General features: G+C 48.8%; 1 protein-coding gene across 1 annotated transcript in view; it reads left to right on the top strand.

Moving 5' to 3' along the window:
- The first annotated feature begins 5,581 nt into the window (after positions 1-5,581).
- Positions 5,582-23,883, top strand: part of igdcc3 (immunoglobulin superfamily, DCC subclass, member 3) — a 112,447-nt gene continuing 94,145 nt past the window's right edge. Inside the window, exons 1-2 of the mRNA XM_078427172.1 lie at positions 5,582-5,666; positions 15,757-16,062. Coding sequence (XP_078283298.1) covers positions 5,582-5,666; positions 15,757-16,062 — 391 coding nt within the window. The remainder of the gene's footprint in view (positions 5,667-15,756; positions 16,063-23,883) is intronic.

Consider the following 23,883-nt stretch of genomic DNA (forward strand, 5'->3'; position numbering starts at 1 on the left):
GGACTGACCTTGTGGGCGTGTAAGGCAAGACCCCTGTTCACTGTCCTACTGTCTGTCAGCCAGTTTCTAGTCTTCGGGGGCCAACAGGGTGGCTTGGTGGCTTCCCCCTAACAGGCCATGGCCTGCCAGGTCTTCTGCGTGCAGCCCGTTGGGCCTTCTGTCCCTCAGCTTCCTATTAAAACTTAGCCCACTCATCTTAAAGCTATATCCTCTGGTTCTTGATTTCCCCTACTCTGGGTAAAAGACTGTGCATTCACCCTATTTATTTCCCTCATGATCATAAACACCTCTATAAAGTCACCCCTCAGTCCCCTATGCTCCATGGAATAAAGTCCAAGGCTGCACAAGTTTGTCCTATAACGCAGGCCCTCAAGTCCTGGCAAAATCATCGTAAATCTTTTCTGCACTCTTTCAAGCTTAGCAACAATCTTTCTCTAGTGAGATTACCAAAAATTGAACCCAATACTACAATTGCAGACTCGCCGATGCACAAATGTAACGTAACATCCCAACTTCTTTACTCAATACCCTGACTGATGATGGACAAAGCACTAAAATGCTTCTTGTCCACCGTATCTACTTGTGCTACTGCTTTCAGGGAACTATGCACCACACTCCTAGATCGCTCTACTCTACAACACTCCCCAGGGCGCAACCATTCACTAAGAAGATCCTGCCCTGGTTTGACTTCTTAAAATGCAAGACTACTCAATCTCCAGTAACCATCCTTTAACCCACTTGTCCAACAAATCAAGATCTTGCTGCAATTTTTGATAACCTTCTTTGCTATGTAGTGTCATCTGCAAACTTACTAATCATGTCTTCTACATTCTCATCCAAATCGTTGATGGAAACCACAAACAACAATGGGCCCAACACCCATTCCCTTGGCCACACCACTTAGTCACAGGCTTCCAGTCCAAAAACAACTTTACACTGTCACCCTCTGCTTCCATCCATGAAGCCAATTCTCTATCCTGTTGGCTAGTTCTTATTGGATTCCATGTCGTCTAACCTTCAAGAACAGCTTACCATGTGGAACCTTATCACAGAAACATAAAAACAGAAAATAGGTGCAGGAGTAGGCCATTCAGTCCTTCGAGCCAGCACTGTCATTCAATAGGATCATGGCTGATCATTCAGAATCAGAGATGCTTTCTCCTCATATCCCTTGATTCCATTAGCCCTAAGAGCTGTACCTAACTCTCTCTTGAATACATCCAGTGAACACAATCCACTGCCTTCTGTGGCAGAGAATTCCACAGATTCACAACTCTGGCTGAAAAAGGTTTTCCTCATCTCAGTCCTAAATGGGCTATCCCTTATTCTTAAACTGTGACCCCTGGTTCTGGACTCCCCCAACATCGGGAACATTTTCCCTACATCTAGCCTGTCCAATCCCTTAAGAATTTTATATGTTTCTATAAGATCCCCTCTCACTCTTCTAATTTCCAGTGAATATAGGCCAGTCGATCCATTCTTTCATCACATGTCAGTCCCGCCATCCTGGGAATTAACCTGGTGAACCTGTGCTGCACTCCCTCAATGGCAAGAATGTCCTTGCTTACAAGGTCATGTGATAGTAGAATTAGGCCATTCGTTCCATCAAGTCTACTCCGCCATTCAATCATGGCTGATCTCCTAACCCCATTGTCCTGCCTTTTCAACCATTACCTCTGACATCTGTATTAATCAATAATCTATCTCTGCCTTAAAAATGTCCATTGACTTGGCCTCCACAGCGTTCTGTGGCAAATAATTCCACAGATTCACCACCCTCTGATTAAAGAAATTTCTCCTCATCTTAAAAGAACGTCCTTTAATTCTGAGGCTATGACCTCTAGTCCTAGACTCTCCCACTAATGGAAACGTCCTCTCCACATCCACATTCACTCTATCCAAGCCTTTCACTATTCTGTCTGTTTCAATGAGGTTCCCCACTCATTCTTCTAAACTCCAGCGAGTACAGGCCCAGTGCAGCCAGACGCTCACCATAGGTTCACCTACTCATTCCTGGGATCATTCTTGTAAACCTCCCCTGGACCCTCTCCAGAGCCAGCACATCCTTCCTCACATATGGTGCCCAAAGTTGCACACAATATTCCAAATGCTGCCTTAGCAGCGCCTTGTAGAGCCTCAGCCTTACATCCCTGCTCAAGGGAAGTATTATTTTATCCCGAGGATCGAGTGCAGAAAATAAAAATGTCAAATGGGTCTTCAAAGTGCGACCAACCCGCATGTGACAGTAGAACTGAACAAATGTTATCTCCCTATTCATTTACAATAATGCTGGAGTAACTCAGCAGGTCAGGCAGCATCTCGGGAGAGAAGGAATGGGTGACGTTTCGGGTCGAGACCCTTCTTCAGACTGAAATGTTATCTCCCCCTCCACTGGTCTCGGGGTGGATGGAGGTCGGGGATAGTTTCATTCTAGTTTGGTCGTCTTTGGGGTATTGTCTGGCTATTAACGAACCACGTGCTCTACTCCAAAATGCTAAAAGAAAGTTGCTTCATTGTGATCTGAAATTGTGGAAGTTTTTAAATATTTCTACAATAATAGAATTTGATTTTAAAATAATGAAAAGAAAACCACGCCCGTGTAACTTTCTACAGAATATTTAAGCGAAAAACTAATTATCCTTATAGTTTTCGTTTAGTTTAGTCCAGCGATACACGTGGAAACAGGCCCTTCGGCCCTAGTCCACGTGGACCATCGACCACCCCTTCACACTAGTTCTCTGCTACCCAGCGTTGTGTTTAAAGAAGGGTCCCGACCCGCTGAGTTGCTCCAGCACTTTATATCTTTTTCTAAGTTATCCAACTTTCTCATCCACTCTCTACACGGTAGGGGCAATGTACAGAAATTGTAACCTACAAACCCGCACGTCTTTGGGATGTGAACCAGAAGCACACGCGGTAACAAGGAGAACTTGCAAACTCCACACAGACAGCACTCGAAGTCAGGGTCGAACCCGAGTCCCTAGCGCTGTGCGCCCATCCAACTTACCCACGCCGACCAACATGCCCCATCCACACTAGTCCCACCTGCTTACGTTTGACCCATATCTCATTCAACCTTTCCTATCCGGGTAAACACAAAATGCTGGAGTAACTCAGCGGGATAACTAGCATCTCGGGAGAGAAGGAATGGGGGACGTTTCGCGTCGAGACCCGCGTACCTGTCCAAATTCCTTTTAAATGTTGTAATAGAATGTGTGAATAGTGACCACAGTATTCTCTACTCTGTCGTTCAATTTAAACGCATTTTCACGCATTTTAAATTTGTAATTTGCCCTAAAATAGAATAGGCTCCGTGCCAAACATATGTTGTGGGTCGTTGTGACATCTGTACCACGAGACCCGGGCACCGTGGATGGTCACAGAGGTGAATTTACCCCGAAAAAACAGATACCTGAACTGATGTACAGCATTTTGGTCAACGTGGGTTGTTTTTAAATGTGCTATACAAATAAAATTGACTTGACTTGAGATAATAGTTTTGAAAATCCGAATTTAAAAAATCCGTTTTCATACCGTAATATCGTTTTTTTAAATTATTCGCACAATTTATTAATTTAAATGTCCATTACTGCGTTCAAGGGTGCGTTAAATTTGTCCATTATGTTGTTTAGGTCATTTTGTAAAAAATCACTGTTCTTTTAGAATTTATTTTTGGAGAAAAAAAAGAACAGTAACAGTCACAAAACCTTTACAAAGTGACCTGAAAAACAGAAGGGTCTCGACCCCAAACCTCACCCATTCCCTTCTCTCCACAGATGCTGCCTGTCCCGCTGAGTTACTCCAGCTTTTTGTGTTTACCCTAAACAACAGAGTATATATATTTATATATATGTATGTATGTATATATATATATATATATATATATACACAGGAAAGAAAACTGCAGATGCTAGTTTAAATCGAAGGGAGGCACAAAATGCTGGAGTAAAATCGAAGGTAGACACAAAATGCTCAGCGGGTCAGGCAGCATCTATGGAGAGAAGGGAATTGGTGACGTTTCGGGTCGAGACCCTTCTTCAGACTATATATATATATATATGTGTGTGTGTGTGTATTATATATATTTTATATATATATATATATATATATATGGGTGTGTGTGTATATATATGTTTCGGTTAAATATTCTGTAGAAAGGTAAATGGGCGTGGTTTTATTTTCATTACATTCAAAATGCACTTTCATTATATTTAAAATGCACGGCGCATCTCACCCGATAAGCGGCACTAGAAACCTCTCTCCATCAGTTGCGATTCCACCATTCCACAGAAAGCGTGTCCATTCTGTGGGTAACTCCCGGGTTAACCGCGCGTGTGTGTGTGTGTGTATATATATATGTACACACCCACACACGCATATATATATAAGTGTAACCGCTGAGAATGCGCGTGTGTATATATTTATTTCGTGTGTGTGTGTGTATATATTTATTTTGTGTGTATATATATATATATATATATACGCACACAAAACAAGAACAGTGCACAAACTCTTCCTCAACGTTTACACTTTCAGTGGAGTTACATTCGGTCGTGTTCACAAACTGTTGTTGTTCCACATCCAGTAACCCCGGGAGTTGCCGATAGAGATAGGCTCTCTGTGGAATGGTTAGATCACAACTCGTGTGGGGATGTTTTCTGGGTGAGATGCACAGAGTGGGACTCGCCCTTTCCCTCTCGCGTTATTGTCCTAAACAGACCAAGGAAGCCTAAACACCACCTTTTAAAAAGCATTTGTCCAGCTTGGTGCCCAAAATCTCCCGGGACGGGGGGAGGTAGAGACCCTCGAGGCATCTTTGCCAATTCGTGAACGAACGCACGTCGGTGAGGCTGGGAGTTTAAAGGTGCAGCGAGAGAGGGTCTGTGGTCTGTTCACTTTGCTGGGAGTCCGGGCCGTCACCCAGTCGGGCAGCGGCTGTAGTTGGGGTTTGCTGTGTGCCCGAGGACGGGGCGAGTGGCTGGGACCTCCGGGGGGCAGTCCTGGTGACCAGGAGTGGCTGAGTGTACAGCGGCTCAGGGCTGCTTGGCCGGAGGCGGCAATAAGGTGGCTAGTACTTATTGTACCAGCCCTCCCCTCTCCTCCCCTCCCTCCCCCCGATCGCGGCCTCCCGAGAGAGAGAGAGGGTGAGAGAGAGGGAGTGAGTGAGAGAGAGGGAGAGAGAGTGAATGAGAGAGAGAGAGTGGGAGAGGGAGTGGGTGAGGGAGTGGGAGAGAGAGTGAGAGTGAGTGAGAGAGAGTGGAGAGAGAGAGAGAGAGAGAGAGAGAGAGCGAGAGAGAGAGAGAGAGAGAGAGAGGAAGTGAGTGAGGGAGGGAGAGAGAGAGAGAGAGAGAGAGAGAGAGAGAGAGAGAGAGAGGAGAGAGGGAGGGAGAGAGAGAGGAAGTGAGTGAGGGAGGGAGAGAGAGGGGGAGAGAGAGGGAGAGAGAGGAGGGGGCGCGGGCGATGCTGACACAAGCTGATAGATGAGCATCAGGAGGCAGCGCTCACAAGTCCTGCCCCTCGCCCTGTGTCCGCGCAGCGATGCCTGGACTCGGCCCCCGGGCTGGACACTGATCAAGGAGTGATGGCGAGACGCCGGCCCTCGCCCCGCTGCCTGGTCCCGCTACCGCTACCACTACTACTACTACTACTGCTGCTGTGGATCGGAGGTGAGTCCCAGTCCCAGTCCCAGTCCCAGCCCCAGCCCCACCACCGCCTCTTTGTCTCCGATCCGCGCTCCGGCCGCTTGACCTCAGGGGGCAACTTGTGGGGCAACTCGGCGCCGACCCCCGGGGCTGCCCGCTCCCCCTCCCCGGGACCTGAAGGCTGACAGATGGAGAGGGCAAGGCGCCTCCGACCGTCCGCTGGAGTTGCCCCTGCACCTCACCCCTTCACTCTCTCCCCTGCCTCCTCCCTCTCTCTACCCCTCTCCTCTCCCCTTCCTCATCTCCCTCTCCTCCCCCTCCCACTCCCTACTCCTTCCCCTCTCCCTCCTTTCTACCCCTTTCCCTTCTCCCCCTCTCCTTACTCTCTCCCCTCTCCCCCTCTCCCCTCTCCCTCCTTCCTCTCCCCTCTCTACCCCTCTCCTCTCCCTCTCCCCCTTCCTCTCCCCCTCTCTACCCGTCTCCCTCTACCCCTCTCCTCCCTCCCTACCCCTCTCCTCCCTCCCTACCCCTCTCCTCCCTCTCTCCCCTCTCTCTCTCTCCCTCCTTTCTCTCCTCCCCCTCTCCCATCCCACCCCATCGCCACCCCCACCCCCCGTGTCTCTCCCTCTCCCGACCCAGGACTGTCCCCCACCCCCCTCGTGTTCCGCGGCTCCGAGACCAGACCCAGCCAAGGGGGGGGGGGGGGGGGGGGGGGGCGAGTGGCCGCGATTCTAACCCCAGTCTTGCACCGGGCTCCGGGACCGGGGGGTCGGGGATGCCCGGCTGGGGCGGGGGGTCCGGCCGTGACTGCCCGGGGGAGGGAGGGGTGCGCGGAGGGTCTTTGTTTACTAGCAGCCGGGGGCGAGCATGGCCGGGTCCCGGGGCATCTGCTCCAGGGGGAGGAGGGGGAGAGGGGAGGGAGGGAGGGATGGAGGGAGGGAGAGGAGGGGAGGGGAGGGAAGGAGAGAGGGAGGGAGGGATGGAGGGTAGGAGGGAGAGGAGGGGAGGGGAGGGAGGGAGGGATGGAGGGAAAGAGGGAGGGAAGGAGGGGGAGGGAGAGAGAGAGGGAGGGAAGGAGGGAGGGAGGGGAAGTAGGGAGGAAGCAGCGGTAATCTGAGTGTGGGGCAAACTTTCTTTTGTTTTGGTGCTTGGATGATGTGGGGGGTAAACATGCGGGGGAGAGAGGCTGAGGCTCCGGGAGAGGGAGAGACGGAGAGAGAGGGGGAGAGGGAGGGAGAGGGGGTAGAGAGAGGGAGGGAGGGAGAGGGAGGGAGGGAGGGGGAGAGAGGGAGAGGGAGTGTGTGGAGTGAGCCCAGACGGGGCAGCCCCTTGTCCGGGGCAGCGGCGAGTTCACAGCTCCCCAGCCGCTCTCCACGCCGCCTCTAAACTAAACTTCACTGTTCTGCCGCCGCTCTTTGTCCGAGGGGCCGTTGTCGGTGACCATGTCCCGCGGGGGTTGCAGCTCCCAAGGAGGAGGGGAGGGGGAAGTCGGCGCAACTTGAGAAGGTTGCAGCCCCAAGAGAGGGGGGAGAGAGAGAGAGAGAGAGGAGAGCCCGGTCACGGGGCTGCTTCCTTTGTGAACCTGGACCCACGCTCCCTCCCCGCTGAAACCCCGCGGACCAGCCCCAGCCCCAACCCAACCCCAGCCCCAACCCAACCCCAGCCCCAACCCAACCCCAACCCCATCCCCAACTCCAGCCCCAGCCCCAACCCCAACCCCAGCCCCAGCCCCAGCCCCAGCCCCAACCCCAGCCCCAACCCCATCCCCAACCCAACCCCAGCCCCAGCCCCAACCCCATCCCCAGCCCCAACTCCAGCCCCAACCCCAACCCCAGCCTCAGCCCCAACCCCAACCCCAGCCCCAGCCCCAGCCCCAACCCCAGCCCCAACCCCAGCCCCAGCCCCAGCCCCAACTCCAGCCCCAACCCCAGCCCCAGCCCCAACCCCAGCCCCCGGCGGGGAGTCTAAACACAGCCCGGGTTTAAAGAGTGAGGGTAGACACAAAGTGCTGGAGTAACTCAGCGGGGCAGGCAGCATCTCTGGAGAGGAGGAATGGGTGGGCGTTTCGGGTCGAGACCCTTCTTCAGACCTGGTCCACGTTTTGCAAACCTACTCCTGGCCGCATCAACGAGCCCTGATTCTGCCCGGCAGCGCAGGGAAATTTCACTCAACCCACAACCTAGTGAGTGAAGGAAAACAATACTGCAGGTGCTGGTTTAAATCGAAGGTAGACACAAAGTGCTGGAGTAACTCAGCGGGTCAGGCAGCATCTCTGGAGAGAAGGAATGGGTGGCGTTTCGCGTCACCCTCTCTCCAGACATGCTGCCTGACCCGCTGAGTTACTCCAGCTTTTTGTGTCTATCCTCGGTTTAAACCAGCATCTGCAGTTCCTTCCGTCACCCAATGAATGTCGCCTGGGTAACACTGCCGGGGAAATGTCCCCGCCAGCATCCAGGACTGACAAAAACACACCACAAGATCCGACTTTAATCCCGTCCATCGCAGGGCTCCCTCTCCCGGCCGTTCACTCAAACCCTCGCCCCACGTTGCTCTTTCCCACCAAAGTTTGAGACCCATCAAACACTCAACGAGTCTGAAGAAGGGTCCCGACCCTGTGTTCATTGCCTCCAAAGATGCGGCCTGACCCGCTGAGTTCCTCCAGCACTTTGTGTTTTGTTCAGGATTCCAGCATCTGCAGTTCCTGGTGTCTCCATCACGCTCTGCCTGTGACCAAGACTTACACTAAACCCCGTCCCGCTAGTACCTCACACACACACACACACACACACACACACACACACACACACACATTGGCGCCTCGCTAAAACAACTGCCCTTCAAAATTGTCCATCGTTTTTCAAATGTTGCTGCATAAACCATAGCCTCTAAGTTGTCGGCATAACTCCAATGCCTTCTGATTTGATGATTCGTCTTCAGCCACCAAGTTCTGAGATCTGGAAGTCAATGTTCAGTCTCTCTATCCATGTGCTCCCCACTCCTCTTCATATAACTCAGCGCCAGTCCTGTACTTGCTGGTGGCGCTATAACGTGGTGTGTCAAAGGAGCCACTCAAATGTAAACAGTTGTTGTAGCCTAACTAATCCAGCAGTGAGTACTGATTGAATATTACCATGGAATCCACGCTTGGATTTGCATTTATGGTTGAATCTCAGGCTGGAACCCGAGGTAGATGCCCATGAAGTAATTAAAAACACAGGAGATGCTGAAAATACTCAGCAGATCAGGCAGCATCTGTGGAAAAGAGAGAAATAATGTTTCAGATCTGGGACTCATTAGTTTTGGCAGAGGTCCGGGATGTGAAACATTAACGATATAGACAATAGACAATAGGTGCAGGAGGAGGCCATTCAGCCCTTCGAGCCAGCACCGCCATTCAATGTGATCATGGCTGATCATTCTCAATCAGTACCCCGTTCCTGCCTTCTCCCCATACCCCCTGACTCCGCTATCCTTAAGAGCTCTATCTATCTCATTCCACAGATGCTGCCTGACCTGCTGAGCATTTCTGGTACTTTCTGCTTTTATTTCAGATTTGTAGCGTCAGCAGTTTTTGATTTCCATTCATTTCTGAGAGGTTGTTCTCTGAGTGTGGAATGCTTGCAGTAGGTTACATGCTGCTTTGGTGAACACAGAGCCCAAGCATGGTTTTGGTTTGGGACATCCATGGGTGTCATATAAATGCAAGTCTTTAATGTGCTCCATGCACATTGTTGTTAAAGTCAATTAATAACAAAGAATGTCAGGCAGCAAATGTGGAATGAGAAACAGAACTGAGAAAAGTTTAACATTAGGCGAGCTTTTAGTTGCCAAAACAGCAGACAGGGGAGGTGAGTCATAGGACCATACAGCATGGAAACAGGCCCCTCAGCTCAACAGGTCCATGTCATGCAAAATGCCCCATCTAAGCTGGACCCATTTGTCCATGTCTATCTAAACCTTCCCTATCCATGTACCTGTCCAAATATCTTTGTGCGGCACGGTGGCGCAGCGGTAGAGTTGCTGCCTTTACAGCGAATGCAGCGCCGGAGACTCAGGTTCGATCCTGACTACGGGCGCCGTCTGTACGGAGTTTGTACGTTCTCCCCGTGACCTGCGTGGGTTTTCTCCGAGATCTTCGGTTTCCTCCCACACTCCAAAGACGTACAGGTATGTAGGTTAGTTGGCTGGGCAAATGTAAAAAAATTGTCCCTAGTGGGTGTAGGATAGTGTTAATGTGTGGGGATCGCTGGGCGGCGCGGACCCGGTGGGCCGAAGAGCCTGTTTCCGCGCTGTATCTCTAAATCTAAATCTAAAAAAAAATGTTCTTATTGCACTTGCCTTAACTACCTCCTCTTGCAGTTCATTCCATATACCCACCACCCTCTGAGTGATAAAAAATGTCCCTCACGTTCCTACTAAATCTCGCCTCTCATCTTGAATCTATGATTACTAATCTTTGATTCCCCTGTTCTTGGGTAAAAGACTGTGCATTCACCCTATCTATTCTCCTGATTTCATACACCTCTATAAGATCCCCCCCAATCCTCTCCCTGTAACTCAGCCCTTCGAGTCATGGCAACATCCTCATAAATCTTCGCAACACTCTTATCCAGCGTAATGAGATCCTTCCCAAAGCAGGGGACTAAAACTAGACACACCACACCAAATGTGGCCTCACAAGCCTCTTGTACCACAGTGTCAAAACGTCCCAACTTCTATACTCAATACCATGACCTATTAAGGCCAATGTACCAAAAGCCTTCTTTACCATCATATCCACCCGTGACACCACTTTCAGGGAACTATGTACCAGTACTCTTAGATCTCATTGCTCGATACCACTCCCCCAAATCCTACCATTCACTGGGAAGTTCCTGCCTTGGTTTGACTCCCCAAAAATGCAATTTTTGATCGCCATCTTTGTTCTTTATGATTACCGCCTACTATAATGTCATCTGCAAACATACCCAAAACAAAAAAGGAGGCAGCACCTTACAACAGAGTTAATGGGGGGAAAAAAATATTTTGTTTGTATTACTGCAGGAGACATGTGGGACAAGGGAAATGACAGTAAAACCAAACCAAAAATGGCAGGCAACGCTACAAAGTCAGGCAGACAGAGAGCACAACTGAGATGTTACTTCCAGACTCTCCACTGTTGCCCTGGTGCTTGCTGCATGTTCCCAGATTTTTCTCTGTGTGTTTCATATTTCCAGCGATGTTTTTGAAGGGACATCACACAGTGTGGGATGGCATTTCTGCAAGTGACCAATGTTATACAGTGTTTCATGCATTATGGATAATCAGTGCTGAGATCAGTTGTGCACATTCATGAAGCTAATGTGGTTGTTGTGTGCTTGGTAATCATCATCCTACACTCACTCTTTGCCTCAAGGGCCTGAGCCATGAATTTAATGCCGACAGATAAAAGATCATCCCCAACTATGGGAAAGAACTGCAGATGCTGGTTTAAACCAAAGTTAGACACAAAGTGCAGGAGTAACTCAGCAGGACAGGCAGCATCTCTGGAGAGAAGAAATGGGTGACGTTTCAGGTCGAGACCCTTGTTCAGACCGAAAGTCACAGGAAAGGGAAACGAGAGATATAGGTGATGATAAAGGGAGATATAGAACAATGATTGAAAGATATGCAAAACCTGAAACGTCGCCCATTCCTTCTCTCCTGAGATGCTGCCTGACCTGCTGAGTTACTCCAGCATTTTGTGAATAAATACCTTCGATGTGTGCAAAAAAGTAACGATGATAAAGGAAACGGGCCATTGTTAGCTGTTTGCTGGGTGAGAAGGAGAAGATGGTGCGACTTGGGTGGGGGAGGGATGGAGACAGAGGGAATGTCGGGGTTACTTGAAGTTACATCATCGTCTATATCTCTTGATCCCCTTAACCACTGACTCTCAGTCTGAAGAAGGGTCTCGAACCGAAACGTCACCCATTCCTTCTCTCCAGAGATGCTGCCTGTTCCGCTGAGTTACTCCAGCACTTTGCGTCCACCCACACATTGATGTTTCATGATGCTACAGATAATGACCCCTCCACAGTTCATTGGTAATGAATGGATTTTGCAGTCCTTTCCTCTATGGCTGATACCACAGCGTATTTGCAGACTATGGTCATGCTTTGATGAAGCCAGAAGTAAAATGAAATGGAATTGTAAGTAGTTCACCTCTGCAGGGTGTAAGTTGTGTGGGGCAGATGTGTTGTGTTGATGCACAGCTGTATGCAAATCATGCAGTGCTCATGCAGCTGTGTTGGGTGAGGAGCACATCAGTGTAGTCAGGGCATCTGTGTATGAGTAGCGGGGATGTTGATGCTGATTAATGTGTGTACTCTTGGTTCAGTTGAGAAATAATTATGGCTGCGTGTTTAACAGCAGTTTGATGGAAGTAGTATGGAGCACCTGGCAGTAAAAGCTAGTGTTAAATGTGCGCCAGGGATTTAACAAAGCGTAGTAAAGAGATGGTGAACATACCTGTTGAAGGTGATTGAAGAACAGCCGTTCCAAGTGTGTAGGAAGGAACTGCAGATGCTGGCTTACACTGAAGATAGACACAAAGTGCTGGAGTGACTCAGCAGGTCAGGCAGCATCTGTGGAGAAAAAAGAATGGGTGATGTTTCGGGTCGTGACCTTCATTCAGTCTGATCCAAAACATCACCCATCCTTTTACTCCAGAGATGCTGCCCGACTTGTTGAGTTACTCCAGTATCTTCATTCCAAGTGTAACGAATTGGACGTAACGCTGAACAGGAGCGATGTGGGCGGTCGGAAGATCTATCTTCCTGCATTCACATTGTTGGGCAGTTACTGTCGGGCAGAGGATGAAGGGTGAAGGGAGTGGCTTTAACGCCACTTTGCACATTCGGAGATTCGTTTAACGCAGCAGTGAACGATTACCACCGGCGAACTAAGCACACAGAACTAGCTGGTTATTAGTGTAAGAAAATAACTGCAGATGCTGGTACAAATCGAAGGTATTTATTTCACAAAATGCTGGAGTAACTCAGCAGTTCAGGCAGCATCTCAGGAGAGAAGGAATGGGTGACGTTTCACCCGAAACGTCACCCATTCCTTCTCTCCTGAGATGCTGCCTGACCTAACTGGTTTTTAAGGTCAGGTTCAATGAGTTGAAATGGTGTTGTACATTCCAACATTTCAAACACCTTGCGTCACACAGACACTGTAAATCTCATCTGGACCTATTATTTTGTTGCCACCGGCAGGGATTAAACACTGTGCTTACTGTTCTCAAATGACATGTTCTGTGGTATAGTGGGGCTTAAAGTTGAGGCGTCGGGGTGGAGTATCACTGATGTATGTTCAGTGTTGTGGCCATGTTGAATGTGTTGCATCATGCACCAAATTAACACTTTAAGTAACCCTTGCTTTCCCTCTCTCTCTCCGTCCCTCCCCCATCCCAGTTCTCCGACTAGTTTCACTGTCCTCCTGATTAAACATTACTGATTAGATGCCTTGTTGCCACCTTCCCCTGAACTAACGATGTACCAGTCACCATTTCCTTGATCACCATCTCCTTTTGATCTGTGTTTTTACGCCTTACCCTTCCATATCTCTAATCTCTCTCTCCCCTGACTCTTAGTCTGACTAAGAGTCTCGACCAGAAACGTCACCCATTCCATCTCTGCAGAGATGCTGCCTGTCCCACTGAGTTACTCCATCATTTTGTGTGAGTCTAACACTCAGGGAGGTTTTGCATAGGCAACAAATGGAACGTGCAGAGCAAGTCCAGGGAGAGGTGACAGACCACAGAAACACAGGATGATCGGTCACAGGGTGCGATGCTGGCCACAGAGGCAACACAGTGGTGCTTTCATTCCCATGGATGAAGTGGGAATGTTAAACCAGCTGCAGTCTTATGTGGCCATGCAGCCAGCTCCAGCAAACTTCACTGTTGAAGGAGATGCTGCACAATAAAAACAAGTACGGAGTCTGAAGAAGGGTCTCGACCCGAAACGTCACCCATTCCTTCTCTCCCGAGATGCTGCCTGACCTGCTGAGTTACTCCAGCATTTTGTGAATAAATCGATTTGTACCAGCATCTGCAGTTATTTTCTTATAAAACAAGTACGGAGTTGCCTGGCAGCAGGCAGTGGAGAACTTGCGCTGAGCAAGGGCTGGATTTCAACATCAGGCATGTTGAAGATATTGTAGGCAGCCCCTGAGATTCCAATACAATGTACAATGTGGAGACTCCCATTCTTTCTCGGGAATATTGAGCAGATGTGGGACAGCCTGATTAATTGGAAGAGGACGTTCTTGCCCCGGCTTCAAACAGCAAGAGATACTGTATGGGGTTAGCCCCTGAGTCATAGAGCGACGCAGCATGGAAACAGGCGCCTCAACACAACTTGCCCACACCAGCCAACCTGTTCCACCTACACTAGTCCCACCTGCCTGCGTTTGGCCCATATCCCTCTAAACCTCTCCTATCCGTGTACCTGTCTAATTGTTACTTAAATGTTTGGATGGTCCCTGCCTCAGTTACCTCCTCTGGCAGCTTGTTCCATACATCCACCACCCTCTGTGTGAAAAAGGTTACCCCTCAGATTCCTATTAAATCCTTTCCCCTTCACCTTGAGCCTATGTCCTCTGGTCCTCGATTCCCCTACTCTGGGCAAGAGACTGTGCGTCTACACGATCTGATCCTCATGATTTTGTACACTTGTACATTAGCAGGGACTGCTGTCATCCCACAACCTGTAGGCTGGGACAGTCACTTCCCAATGAGCAAACTGTGCAGAGTGTCGTGCAACAATTTGTGACTTTGTTCACTCCCAAGTATGACAATACTTGTCCTTGTCCTTGTCTACACTAATAACAGACTGCATAAACTGTGCAGATGCAATTGGATCTTCCACATGTTCAGTAACTGCAATGGCATTCCTGTGCATCAATGGTTGTTGTGTAGGTCACGTTATGGTTTACATGGAGACTGAGAAACAGGCCAATATCGGAAGATGGAAATGCTTTTGTGCCGACTGTATATCATCTGTGACATTCCCTGACCCGCTGAGTTCCTCCAGCAGCTCATTCCACCTCTGTAGTCTCAATGACCCAACAACAGATGTGGGAACTGAGGGTGGAAAATAATAAATTGCAGGTTCCATAATGATTTATCAGAGTATGCGTACAAAGGAACTGCAGATGCTGGGTTTATACCGAAGATAGACACAAAGTGCTGGAGTAACTCAGTGGGTCGGGCAGCATCTCTGGAGATTATGGATAGGTGAAGTTGTGGTTTGGGGTGCTTCTTCAGGACGGTCCCGACCCGAAACATCACCGATCCATGATCACCAGAGATGCTGTCTGACCCGCTGAGTTACTCCGGCACTTTTTGATTGCTGAATAATATTTTGCTGCCGTTGGCTTGAATGAAAGTGGGTCAGGGAGTAGAAGGAATCCATTTGGTGGATCCTGGAAGGCAGGGAATTCCGGCGTAAAGTGGGAACGCTGTATGGTGCTGATGCTGGAAATCTGAAACAGAAAATGCTCAGGATGTTAGGGGGGCATCCTTGAGAAAGAAATGTTCCATCCAACTCCAGGAGTGTATACACTTTGCACTGTACCTCACCCCAGGTATGGCTCTCACCTCACCCCAGGTATGGCTCTGATTTGCCAGCCCACATCTTTTGTTCAGGTTTTGAACCCCAAAATGGTGACGACTTGACAGAACTAGAATGTGCACCTTTAGTTCAGTTCAGTTCACTACAGTGCAGTTTAGATTATTGTCACGTGTACCGAGGTACAAGTGAAAAGCTTTTTGTTGCGTGCTAACCAGTCAGTGGAAATACAATACATGATTACAATCGAGCCGTCCACAGTGTACAGATACATGATAAGGGAATAACGTTTAGTGCAAGATAAAGCCCTTCTTTATCTTGAAGTCTTCACTATCAAGAAAGATTTCACTATCTTTGAAGTCCGATCAAATATAGTCCGAGGGTCACTAATGGGGTAGAAAGTAGTTCAGGACTGCTCTCTAGTTGCGGTAGGTTATAGTGAATGCTTATTCCAATTGCAACTAAATGGAAAGAGATATAACATGCGATGGTGTCATTCTGTGCTGCTTTCTTTAAAGATTTGGGCCACTCCTCGGAACTGACCTTCACCATGGAGCCGAGCGACGTGGTGGCAGTGGAGGACCACGCGCTCAAGCTGCAGTGCCAGGTGGAGGGGCTGGAGCCCATCAGCACATTGTGGAGGAAGAATGGGGTCCTGCTGACTGACAGCCAGCACGTCTCCTTGCTTGCCAACGGTTCGCTCTACATCAGAAAGTTCCAGAAGCTGCAGGACGACGGCTCCTCCGATGTGGGCGAGTATGACTGCACTGCCCAGAACCGCCTGGGCCTCGTGGTCAGTCGCAAGGCCAAAGTGCAAGTTGCAAGTAAGTCATTCATTAGATCATAAGATCGTAAGTGATAGGAGTAGAATTAGGCCATTCGGCCCATCAAGTCTAATCGTGGCTGTTCTATCTCTCCCTCCTAACCCCATTCTCCTGCCTTCCCCCCCCCCATAACCTCTGACACCCGTACTAATCAAGTATTTATCTATCTCTGCCTTAATTTAAATTTGATTGAAATTCTTCTGGGAAGCTCAGGTGGCAACAGAGAGACAATGCTCTGGGTAATGGGCATTCTGTCGCTTGCCGATGGATTGTGCTGATGCTGGATACGACTTTAATATCAGAAGCATCAGCTCAGAACCAACTCCCAACCGTTCTGTTTATTTATTTCATTCCATTGGGGCTTTAGTTCAAGAGATACAACATAGAAACAGGTCCTTCGGCCCACCAAATCCACAGCGACCATCGATGGCACATTTATTCTAGTTCTATGTTGACCCAATTTATCATCCACTCTCAACACATTAGGGGCAATTTACACAGACCAATTTACCTAGAAACCGCACGTCTTTTGGGAAGTGGGAGGAAACCGGAGCACCTGGGGAAACCCACACAGTCACAGAGAGAACGTGCAAACTCAATACAGACAGCACCAGAGGTCAGGATCGAACTGGCGTCTCTGGTGCTGTGAGGCAGCAGCTCTACCATTTGTCTCTATATGGTCTTCATACAAAACATTTTGAGCTTTGAATTTAGTTGATTATACTCACGACTAACTTGCCAGAGGTTGGAACATGGATAAAGCTAATGATACATTGGCCAGTCTCACCACACGGATCAGTAATGGCTTGCTGCAGTGGTCACTGATGCATGATGTGATCTATTAGCCAAGGGAGAGTTTGAGGGAAAATGTCACAATCTACCTGATGCTGTGAAATGCTCCCAATATGTAAAGCTTATTCTGAATCACACTGCACAGGAGGCCCTTCATCCCAGGAGTATATTTGTATTTGTTTTCTTGCAGCGAGGGCATTGAATCAGAGGAACGTAGTTCCAATGGGCGTGGATAAACATTTACGCCCAGTGTTTTTCACTTCTCCAGAATAGCCCAAAGTACACTCTGGATAATGTTTCAATGTTTCAATGTCTCAGCCCAGAACTTGTGGAACTTGCACCCATGATGTTCCTGCTCAGGGACAGAAGTCCATGGTTGTGTCATGGTGGGTGCCACGGTTGGTACCATGGTGGGTGCCAGGGTTGGTACCATGGTGGGTGCCAGGGTTGGTACCATGACAGACCGTGGTTGGGGCAATGGTGGACCATAGTTGGTGGATCATGGTGGCAGTTAGTAGTTCTTCATTCAGCAGCTTCCCACTGCACCACAGGAGTAACAATGGAACGCAAGCACGTTTCCACTGGAAGGCAGTGGGCTGGGGGACGGGGCGGTGCAGTGGGTAGTGGTGGAGCAGCTGTGTGAAACAGTAGTGGGTGAGGAGTGTGGGCCAAAGGATTCTCACGAGCGGTGAAGCTCCATGAACTGGCGAGGCTCGAAGATGGAAAATGCAGAACAGTCGGTGACCGAAAATAATGTTTACACGATAAACGAGTGCAAGGTTATAGCTGTTAGATTTGAGGCCAAGAGCTCTTGATCGTGATAAGCAATGTAGCCAGTGGGCACTTGTCCTGTGCAGACGCGACCATTTCTAAAGCCTTCTCGCCATTCCACAAAGACTATGTTCCCAATGCATTAGCACGGTCAATACTAAATGTATTTTCCAAAATCATCCTGTCCAGGCACTTACGTGTATAATTAATTTAAGGACTGACCTGCACTGAGTGGAGTAGAACCTTTGTTAGCTTAGATTATTTAAACCTGACCTGAAATGAGTGGGTCAACCATTAGATGTGTGCTGTTGCATTGACCGCACTTTGCCCAATACTTCATTGGATTTATTGTGTTCTGTTTGTGAAAACAAATGGACTTAATTGCATTTATTTGCAAGAGGTCAGACACTGGGGAATGACGGGCGGTATTGGAGCGTACGATGGGACGTTTGGAGAGCGGCTAGTAATTAGGTTAGGTGAGGTGGTCTGTCATTCTCTTGCGGTCAGGATTGTAAAGCAACTTAATGCGACGTTAAGCCACATGCTCAGAAAGGGGTAGAATACGGATCCTGTCCTTTTGTTTGGTTTATTTATCGCTTCACAGCTCCCCACAAGCCCCCGTTTCACGAAGCTGTTCAATGTAGACTTTGTTTGATTAAACGACCTCACTGGCCATTGAGTCATCATTCCTAGTTTGTGCTGTAATTATGACCCAGCCACTCACAGGTTGGGAAGAGAGTGGTTCTGGCCTGGAACGAGATCCTATCCACAGTGCATAGGGCGACTATCCAAAAGTCAAAACGTTGCAGATGCTGGAATTCTGAAATAAAAGATCAGAACTGCTCAGCAGGTCAGGAGCGCCCGTAGAGGAAGAAACGGCGTTAATGCCTCAGGGCAAAGATTGGAAAAAAGGTAATCGATTTGAAACGTCATTTCTGGTTCTCTTTGCACAGATGCTCCCCGACCTGCTGAGTGTTTCGGACAATTCCGTTTGGTTGTCTTTGTCCACTGCTAGTCCCCAACACCAGGGGATCGGCAGTTCAGCGGTTGCTTAAATTGAAAAACAACACCTTGAAACAACTAGTCCACAAGAAGCTAATCCATCCACAGGACACTCATGCAGCCACCAGTTGGCCAGGCAATCTAACTGAGATGTGATAGCGCTCTGGAGGAATGTAGCCAACTGCTGGGACAATGCGAGGTGATGCAGCTTTTCCCATATCCTTGGTACTTGGCTTATTTTAGTTTAGTTTAATGTCATGTGTACCAGGTACAGTGAAGAGCTTTTGTGCGTGCAAATTAGTGGGAAAGACGATACATGATTACATTCGAGCCATCCACAGAGTGCAGATGCATGATACAGGGAATAACGTTTAATGCAAGGTAATGCCTGATTAAAGATAGTCTGAGGGTCTCCAATGAGGTAGATGGTAGCTCAGGACAGCTCTCTAGGAGTTGATAGAATGGTTCAGTTGCCCGATAAAATCTGGAAAGAAAGTGTCCTTGAATCTGGAGGTGTGCACTTTCACACTTCTGTACTTCTAGTCTGATGGGAGAGGGGAGCAGAGGGATATCTACGAAGCAATGACCTACAGATGGACATAAAAAGCTGCAGTATCTCAGGCAGCATCTCTGGAGAGAAGGAATGGGTGACGTTTCGGGTCGAGACCCTTCTTCAGACTTCAGACTGCAGACAGGGCTTGGCCCGAAACCTCACCCATTCCTTCTCTCCAGAGATGCTGCCTTTTACTAAGAGAGAGAGAGAGAGAGTGTGTGTGAGAGAGAGAGAGTGTGTGTGAGAGAGAGAGAGAGTGTGAGAGAGAGAGAGAGAGAGAGAGAGAGAGAGAGAGAGAGAGAGAGAGAGAGAGAGAGAGAGAGAGAGAGAGAGACTGTTATTCCACCTTTTTGTGTCTATCTTCGGTTTAAACCAGCACCTGCAGTTCCTTCCTACACAAGCAATGATCTACCTCAGCTGCCGAGTTGTGATTGATTTCAGCTATTGCAAGCACATGCTCTGACGTCACGAGGGCCGCGTCATTACTCTGACAGGCTGCCCTGTCACGCTGCCTCACTTCAGGCTTTCTGTTGGATAAACGCTAGCGCAGGTAACAAAGATGTTCCATGTTCGACCTTCTGAAGGGAACGTTTAGCTCTGTTCAGAGACACAGCACGGAAACAGGCCCTTCGGCCCACTAAATCCATGCCGACCAGCCTTCCCCACACACTAACACTATCCTACACACACTCGGGACAATTTTTACAATTGTACCAAAGCGAATTAGTAGGAAGGAACTGCAGGTGCTGGTTTAAACCGAAGATAGACACAAAAAGCTGGAATAACTCTGTAACTCTCTCACTCTCTCTCTCTCTCTCTCTGTTAGTAAAAGGCAGCATCTCTGGAGAGAAGGAATGGGTGAGGTTTCGGGTCAAGCTCTGTCTGCAGTCTGATAGACACAAAATGCTGGTCAGGCTGGCTTGCAAGACTGCTGTGGAGGTTAGCACATAGAGATTGATGGTAGTTATGGGAAACTATCGGGTTGAGCAGAGTAAGTTAGAAGATGCATCAGACTCAGCCTGGCTGATGAAAACTGCAGAACAAAGTGAACCCAAAATCGCTACGGAATTGAGTTGCTACCAGGTCAAAGACATTTATTTAAGAGTAAGATTGAAACCTAAACCACACATGTATCAGAGGGATTTGGTGTGCTGGCTTTGAGCAGTAGAAATGGTTTATTGTTTTTGTATATACACGATGACAGATTCTGTACTGTTGTGTTCCTGAGTCTCGGAACGCCTCTGTCTGCCGAAAGTGGCAAAGTGGAATGAAACATGAACTCGGGTTCCAACTTGGCCACAGGAGGACAGCAGACAGCCTCCTGCCGCTCAGAGGATCATGACAGATAGGGGCAGAATTAGGCCATTCGGCCGATCAAGTCTACTCTCCGCCATTCAACCATGGCTGATCTATCTCTCCCTCCTAACCCCATTCTCCTGCCTTCTCCCCATAACCTGTAACACTTGCACTTGCTCTCTGCCCTTTCACATCATACCTCATTTCCCATCTCAGAGCCACTTTCAGCACTGTCCTTGCATTTCTCCATTCCCTTAATGTCCAGTAAACTCTACTGATCTCTGTTTTGAATGAGCCCAACGACAAAGCCTCTACGGACCGCTGGGCTAGCAATGTCCACTGCCCTCCCCTCAGCTCAGTCCTGAAGGGACGACACCTGATTCCAAAACATTGCCCTCTGATTCAGGAGAAACATTCCCCTGCATCCAGCCTGCCAAGCCCTTGAAGTTGTGTAGGAAAATAACTGCAGATGCTGGTACAAATCAGAGGTATTTATTCACAAAATGCTGGAGTAACTCAGCAGGTCAGGCAGCATCTCAGGAGAGAAGGAATGGGCGACGTTGCTCGTCTGTCCAAGGAGAGGTGTTATCCTCACCATGGACCATCTGAGCCCTGAGCAGCAGGCTACCCGAGATACCTCTGTCCCCCTCCCTGACTCCCAGTCTGATCAAGGGTCTCAATCTGAAACGTCGCCCATTCCTTCTCTCCCGAGATGCTGCCTGACCTGTTGAGTTACTCCAGCATTTTGTGAATAAAGCCCTTGAAGTTTGTATGTTTTGATGAGATCGATCACAAATCATTCTTCCACCTCTGGGGAATATAGTTCCCTTTCAGCCCAGTCTAACCTCATGTTCTCCAGTACACCCTTGTTACACTCCCTCTTATCCCAGGTAGACCAAGCTGCACGCAGTATTCCACACGCAGTCTCATTAAGGCCCTACACTACTGCCATCAGACTCGCTCCTCCTGCATTCAAATCCTCTTGTCCTAGCATGACAAGCCACTGGCCCTCTCAGTCAAAATGTGCAGGAAGGAACTGCCAGTGCTGGTTTACACTGAAGATAGACTCAAAATTCCGGAGTAACTCAGCGGGTCAGGCAGCATCTCTGGAGAAAAGGAATAGGTGACGTTTCAGATTGAGACCCTTGATCAGACTGGGAGTCAGGGAGGGGGACAATAGAGGTATCTCGGGTAGCCTGCTGCTCGGGGCTCAGATGGTCCATGGCGAGGATAACACCTCTCCTTGGACAGACGAGCAAGACGGCCAACCTTCACCAATTCCTTTTCTCCAGAGATGCTGCCTGACCCGCTGAGATACCCCAGCATGTTGTGTCCTCTCAGTCAGTTGCTTCACCTCCATGTTAGTCTTCGGCAACTTGTGTACACGCACTCTACGCCCATCTCAGCAGCTACACCCCCCACCCACTCTCACCATTCCCATTAGTTGCAGCACCAAAGTGATCACTTCATGCGTATATGTCCGGCTTGGAAATGAAGTAACTACCTTGAAAATCCATCTCCCAATCTGTACAAAGTCCCATGTATGTTGAATTTATCAGTAATCTAATTCCCTTGGACCATCTGCAACTGATGTAATTTGATGAAACTGTCTGCCAGGTTCGTAAATCACAACCTGCCCCCTGGAACACTCCCCTGATGAAGACCATTGATTGTATTGGTCAATAAGCAGGATTGATGGCCAGCAGTCTCTATTGTCCTTCCATCTGTCTTCACGGAGAGCTGCATCTCCCGAACAGAGAAAGGCCACCGAGAGGCTGCTGAGAGGGACATAGAGTACGTGTACACAAGTTTCACTAACTTACCGAATAGAAAAGGCCTGGATAGAGTGGATGTGGAGAGGATGTTTCCACTAGTGTCAGAATCTAGGACTAGACAATAGACAATAGACAATAGGTGCAGGAGTAGGCCATTCGGCCATTCGAGCCAACACCGCCATTCAATAGACAATAGGTGCAGGAGGAGGCCATTCGGCCCTTCAAGCCAGCACCGCCATTCAATGTGATCATGGCTGATCATTCTCAATCAGTGCCCCGTTCCTGCCTTCTCCCCATACCCCCTGACTCCGCTATCCTTAAGAGCTCTATCTAGCTCTCTCTTGAATGCATTCAGAGAATTGGCCTCCACTGCCTTCTGAGACAGAGAATTCCACAGATTCACAACTCTCTTGACTGAAAACGTTTTTCCTCATCTCCGTTCTAAATGGCCTACCCCTTATTCTTAAACTGTGGCCCCTTGTTCTGGACTTCTGGACTGGAGGTCAAGGCCTCAGAGTTAAAGGACGTTCTTGTAGGAAGGAGATGAGGAGGAATTTCTTCAGTCAGGGGGCGGTGAATGCGGAATTCTTCGCCACAGAAGGATGTGGAGGCGAAGTCAGTGAGAGGGTGGTGAATCTGTGGAATTCATCGCCAAAGAAGGCTGTGGAGGCTGTCAGTGGATATTTTTTACGGCAGAGATAGATAGATTCTTGATTAGTACGGGTGTCAGGGATTATGTGGAAAGGGCAGGAGAATGGGATTAAGAGGGAGAGATAGACCAGTCATGGTTGAATGGCGGAGTAGACTTGATGGGCCGAGTGGCCTCATTCTTCTCCTATCACTTATGTGCTAATGAACTCTTCTAGAGTCGTTGTCAGTCTGTGCAGGGATTTGGTGCCCACAGTGGCTGAAGATCTTTTTTCTGATAGATTGTGAATTCATAGAGGCACACAGCATGGAAACAGGCCCTTCGACCCAACGTGCCCCATCCACACTAGTCCCACCTGGCTATGTTTGGCCCACATCCCTCCAAGCTATCCTATCCATGTACCTGTCTAAATGTTTCTGAAATGTCGCGACAGTACTTGCTTCAACTATCTCCTCCGTCAGCTTGTTCCATACACCCACCAGCCTCTGTGTGGAAATGTTGCCCCCCCCCCCCCCCCACCAGGTCCCCTTTAAATCATTCTCTTCTCACTTTAAACCTGTGCTCTCTAGTTTTAGACTCCCCTACCCTGGGAAATGGGCTGACCATCTACCCTATCTGTAACCTTCACGATTTACTAAGCCTCTATCAGATCCCCCCTCGCCTATTTTGCTCCAGGGAAAACCATCCCAGTCTACAATGTGATGACCAGAACTCGCCAACGCCTAGTACAGTGATGTCCCAACTCTTGCACTCAACGCCCCATCGGATGAAGGCATGCGTGTCACCACCTTGTCTGAGCGTGTCATCTCTTTTGGGGATCGACACAAAATAATGCTGGAGTAACTCAGCGGGTCAGACAGCATCTCTGGAGAACAGGACTAGAAATGAAGAAGGGTCTCAACCCGAAACTTCACCCATTCCTTCTCTCCAGAAATGCCGCCTGTCCCGCTGAATCACTCCAGCTTTTTGTGCCCATCTACGGT

This window comes from Rhinoraja longicauda, chromosome 33, assembly GCF_053455715.1.
Source record: "Rhinoraja longicauda isolate Sanriku21f chromosome 33, sRhiLon1.1, whole genome shotgun sequence".
Taxonomy (NCBI): domain Eukaryota; kingdom Metazoa; phylum Chordata; class Chondrichthyes; order Rajiformes; family Arhynchobatidae; genus Rhinoraja; species Rhinoraja longicauda.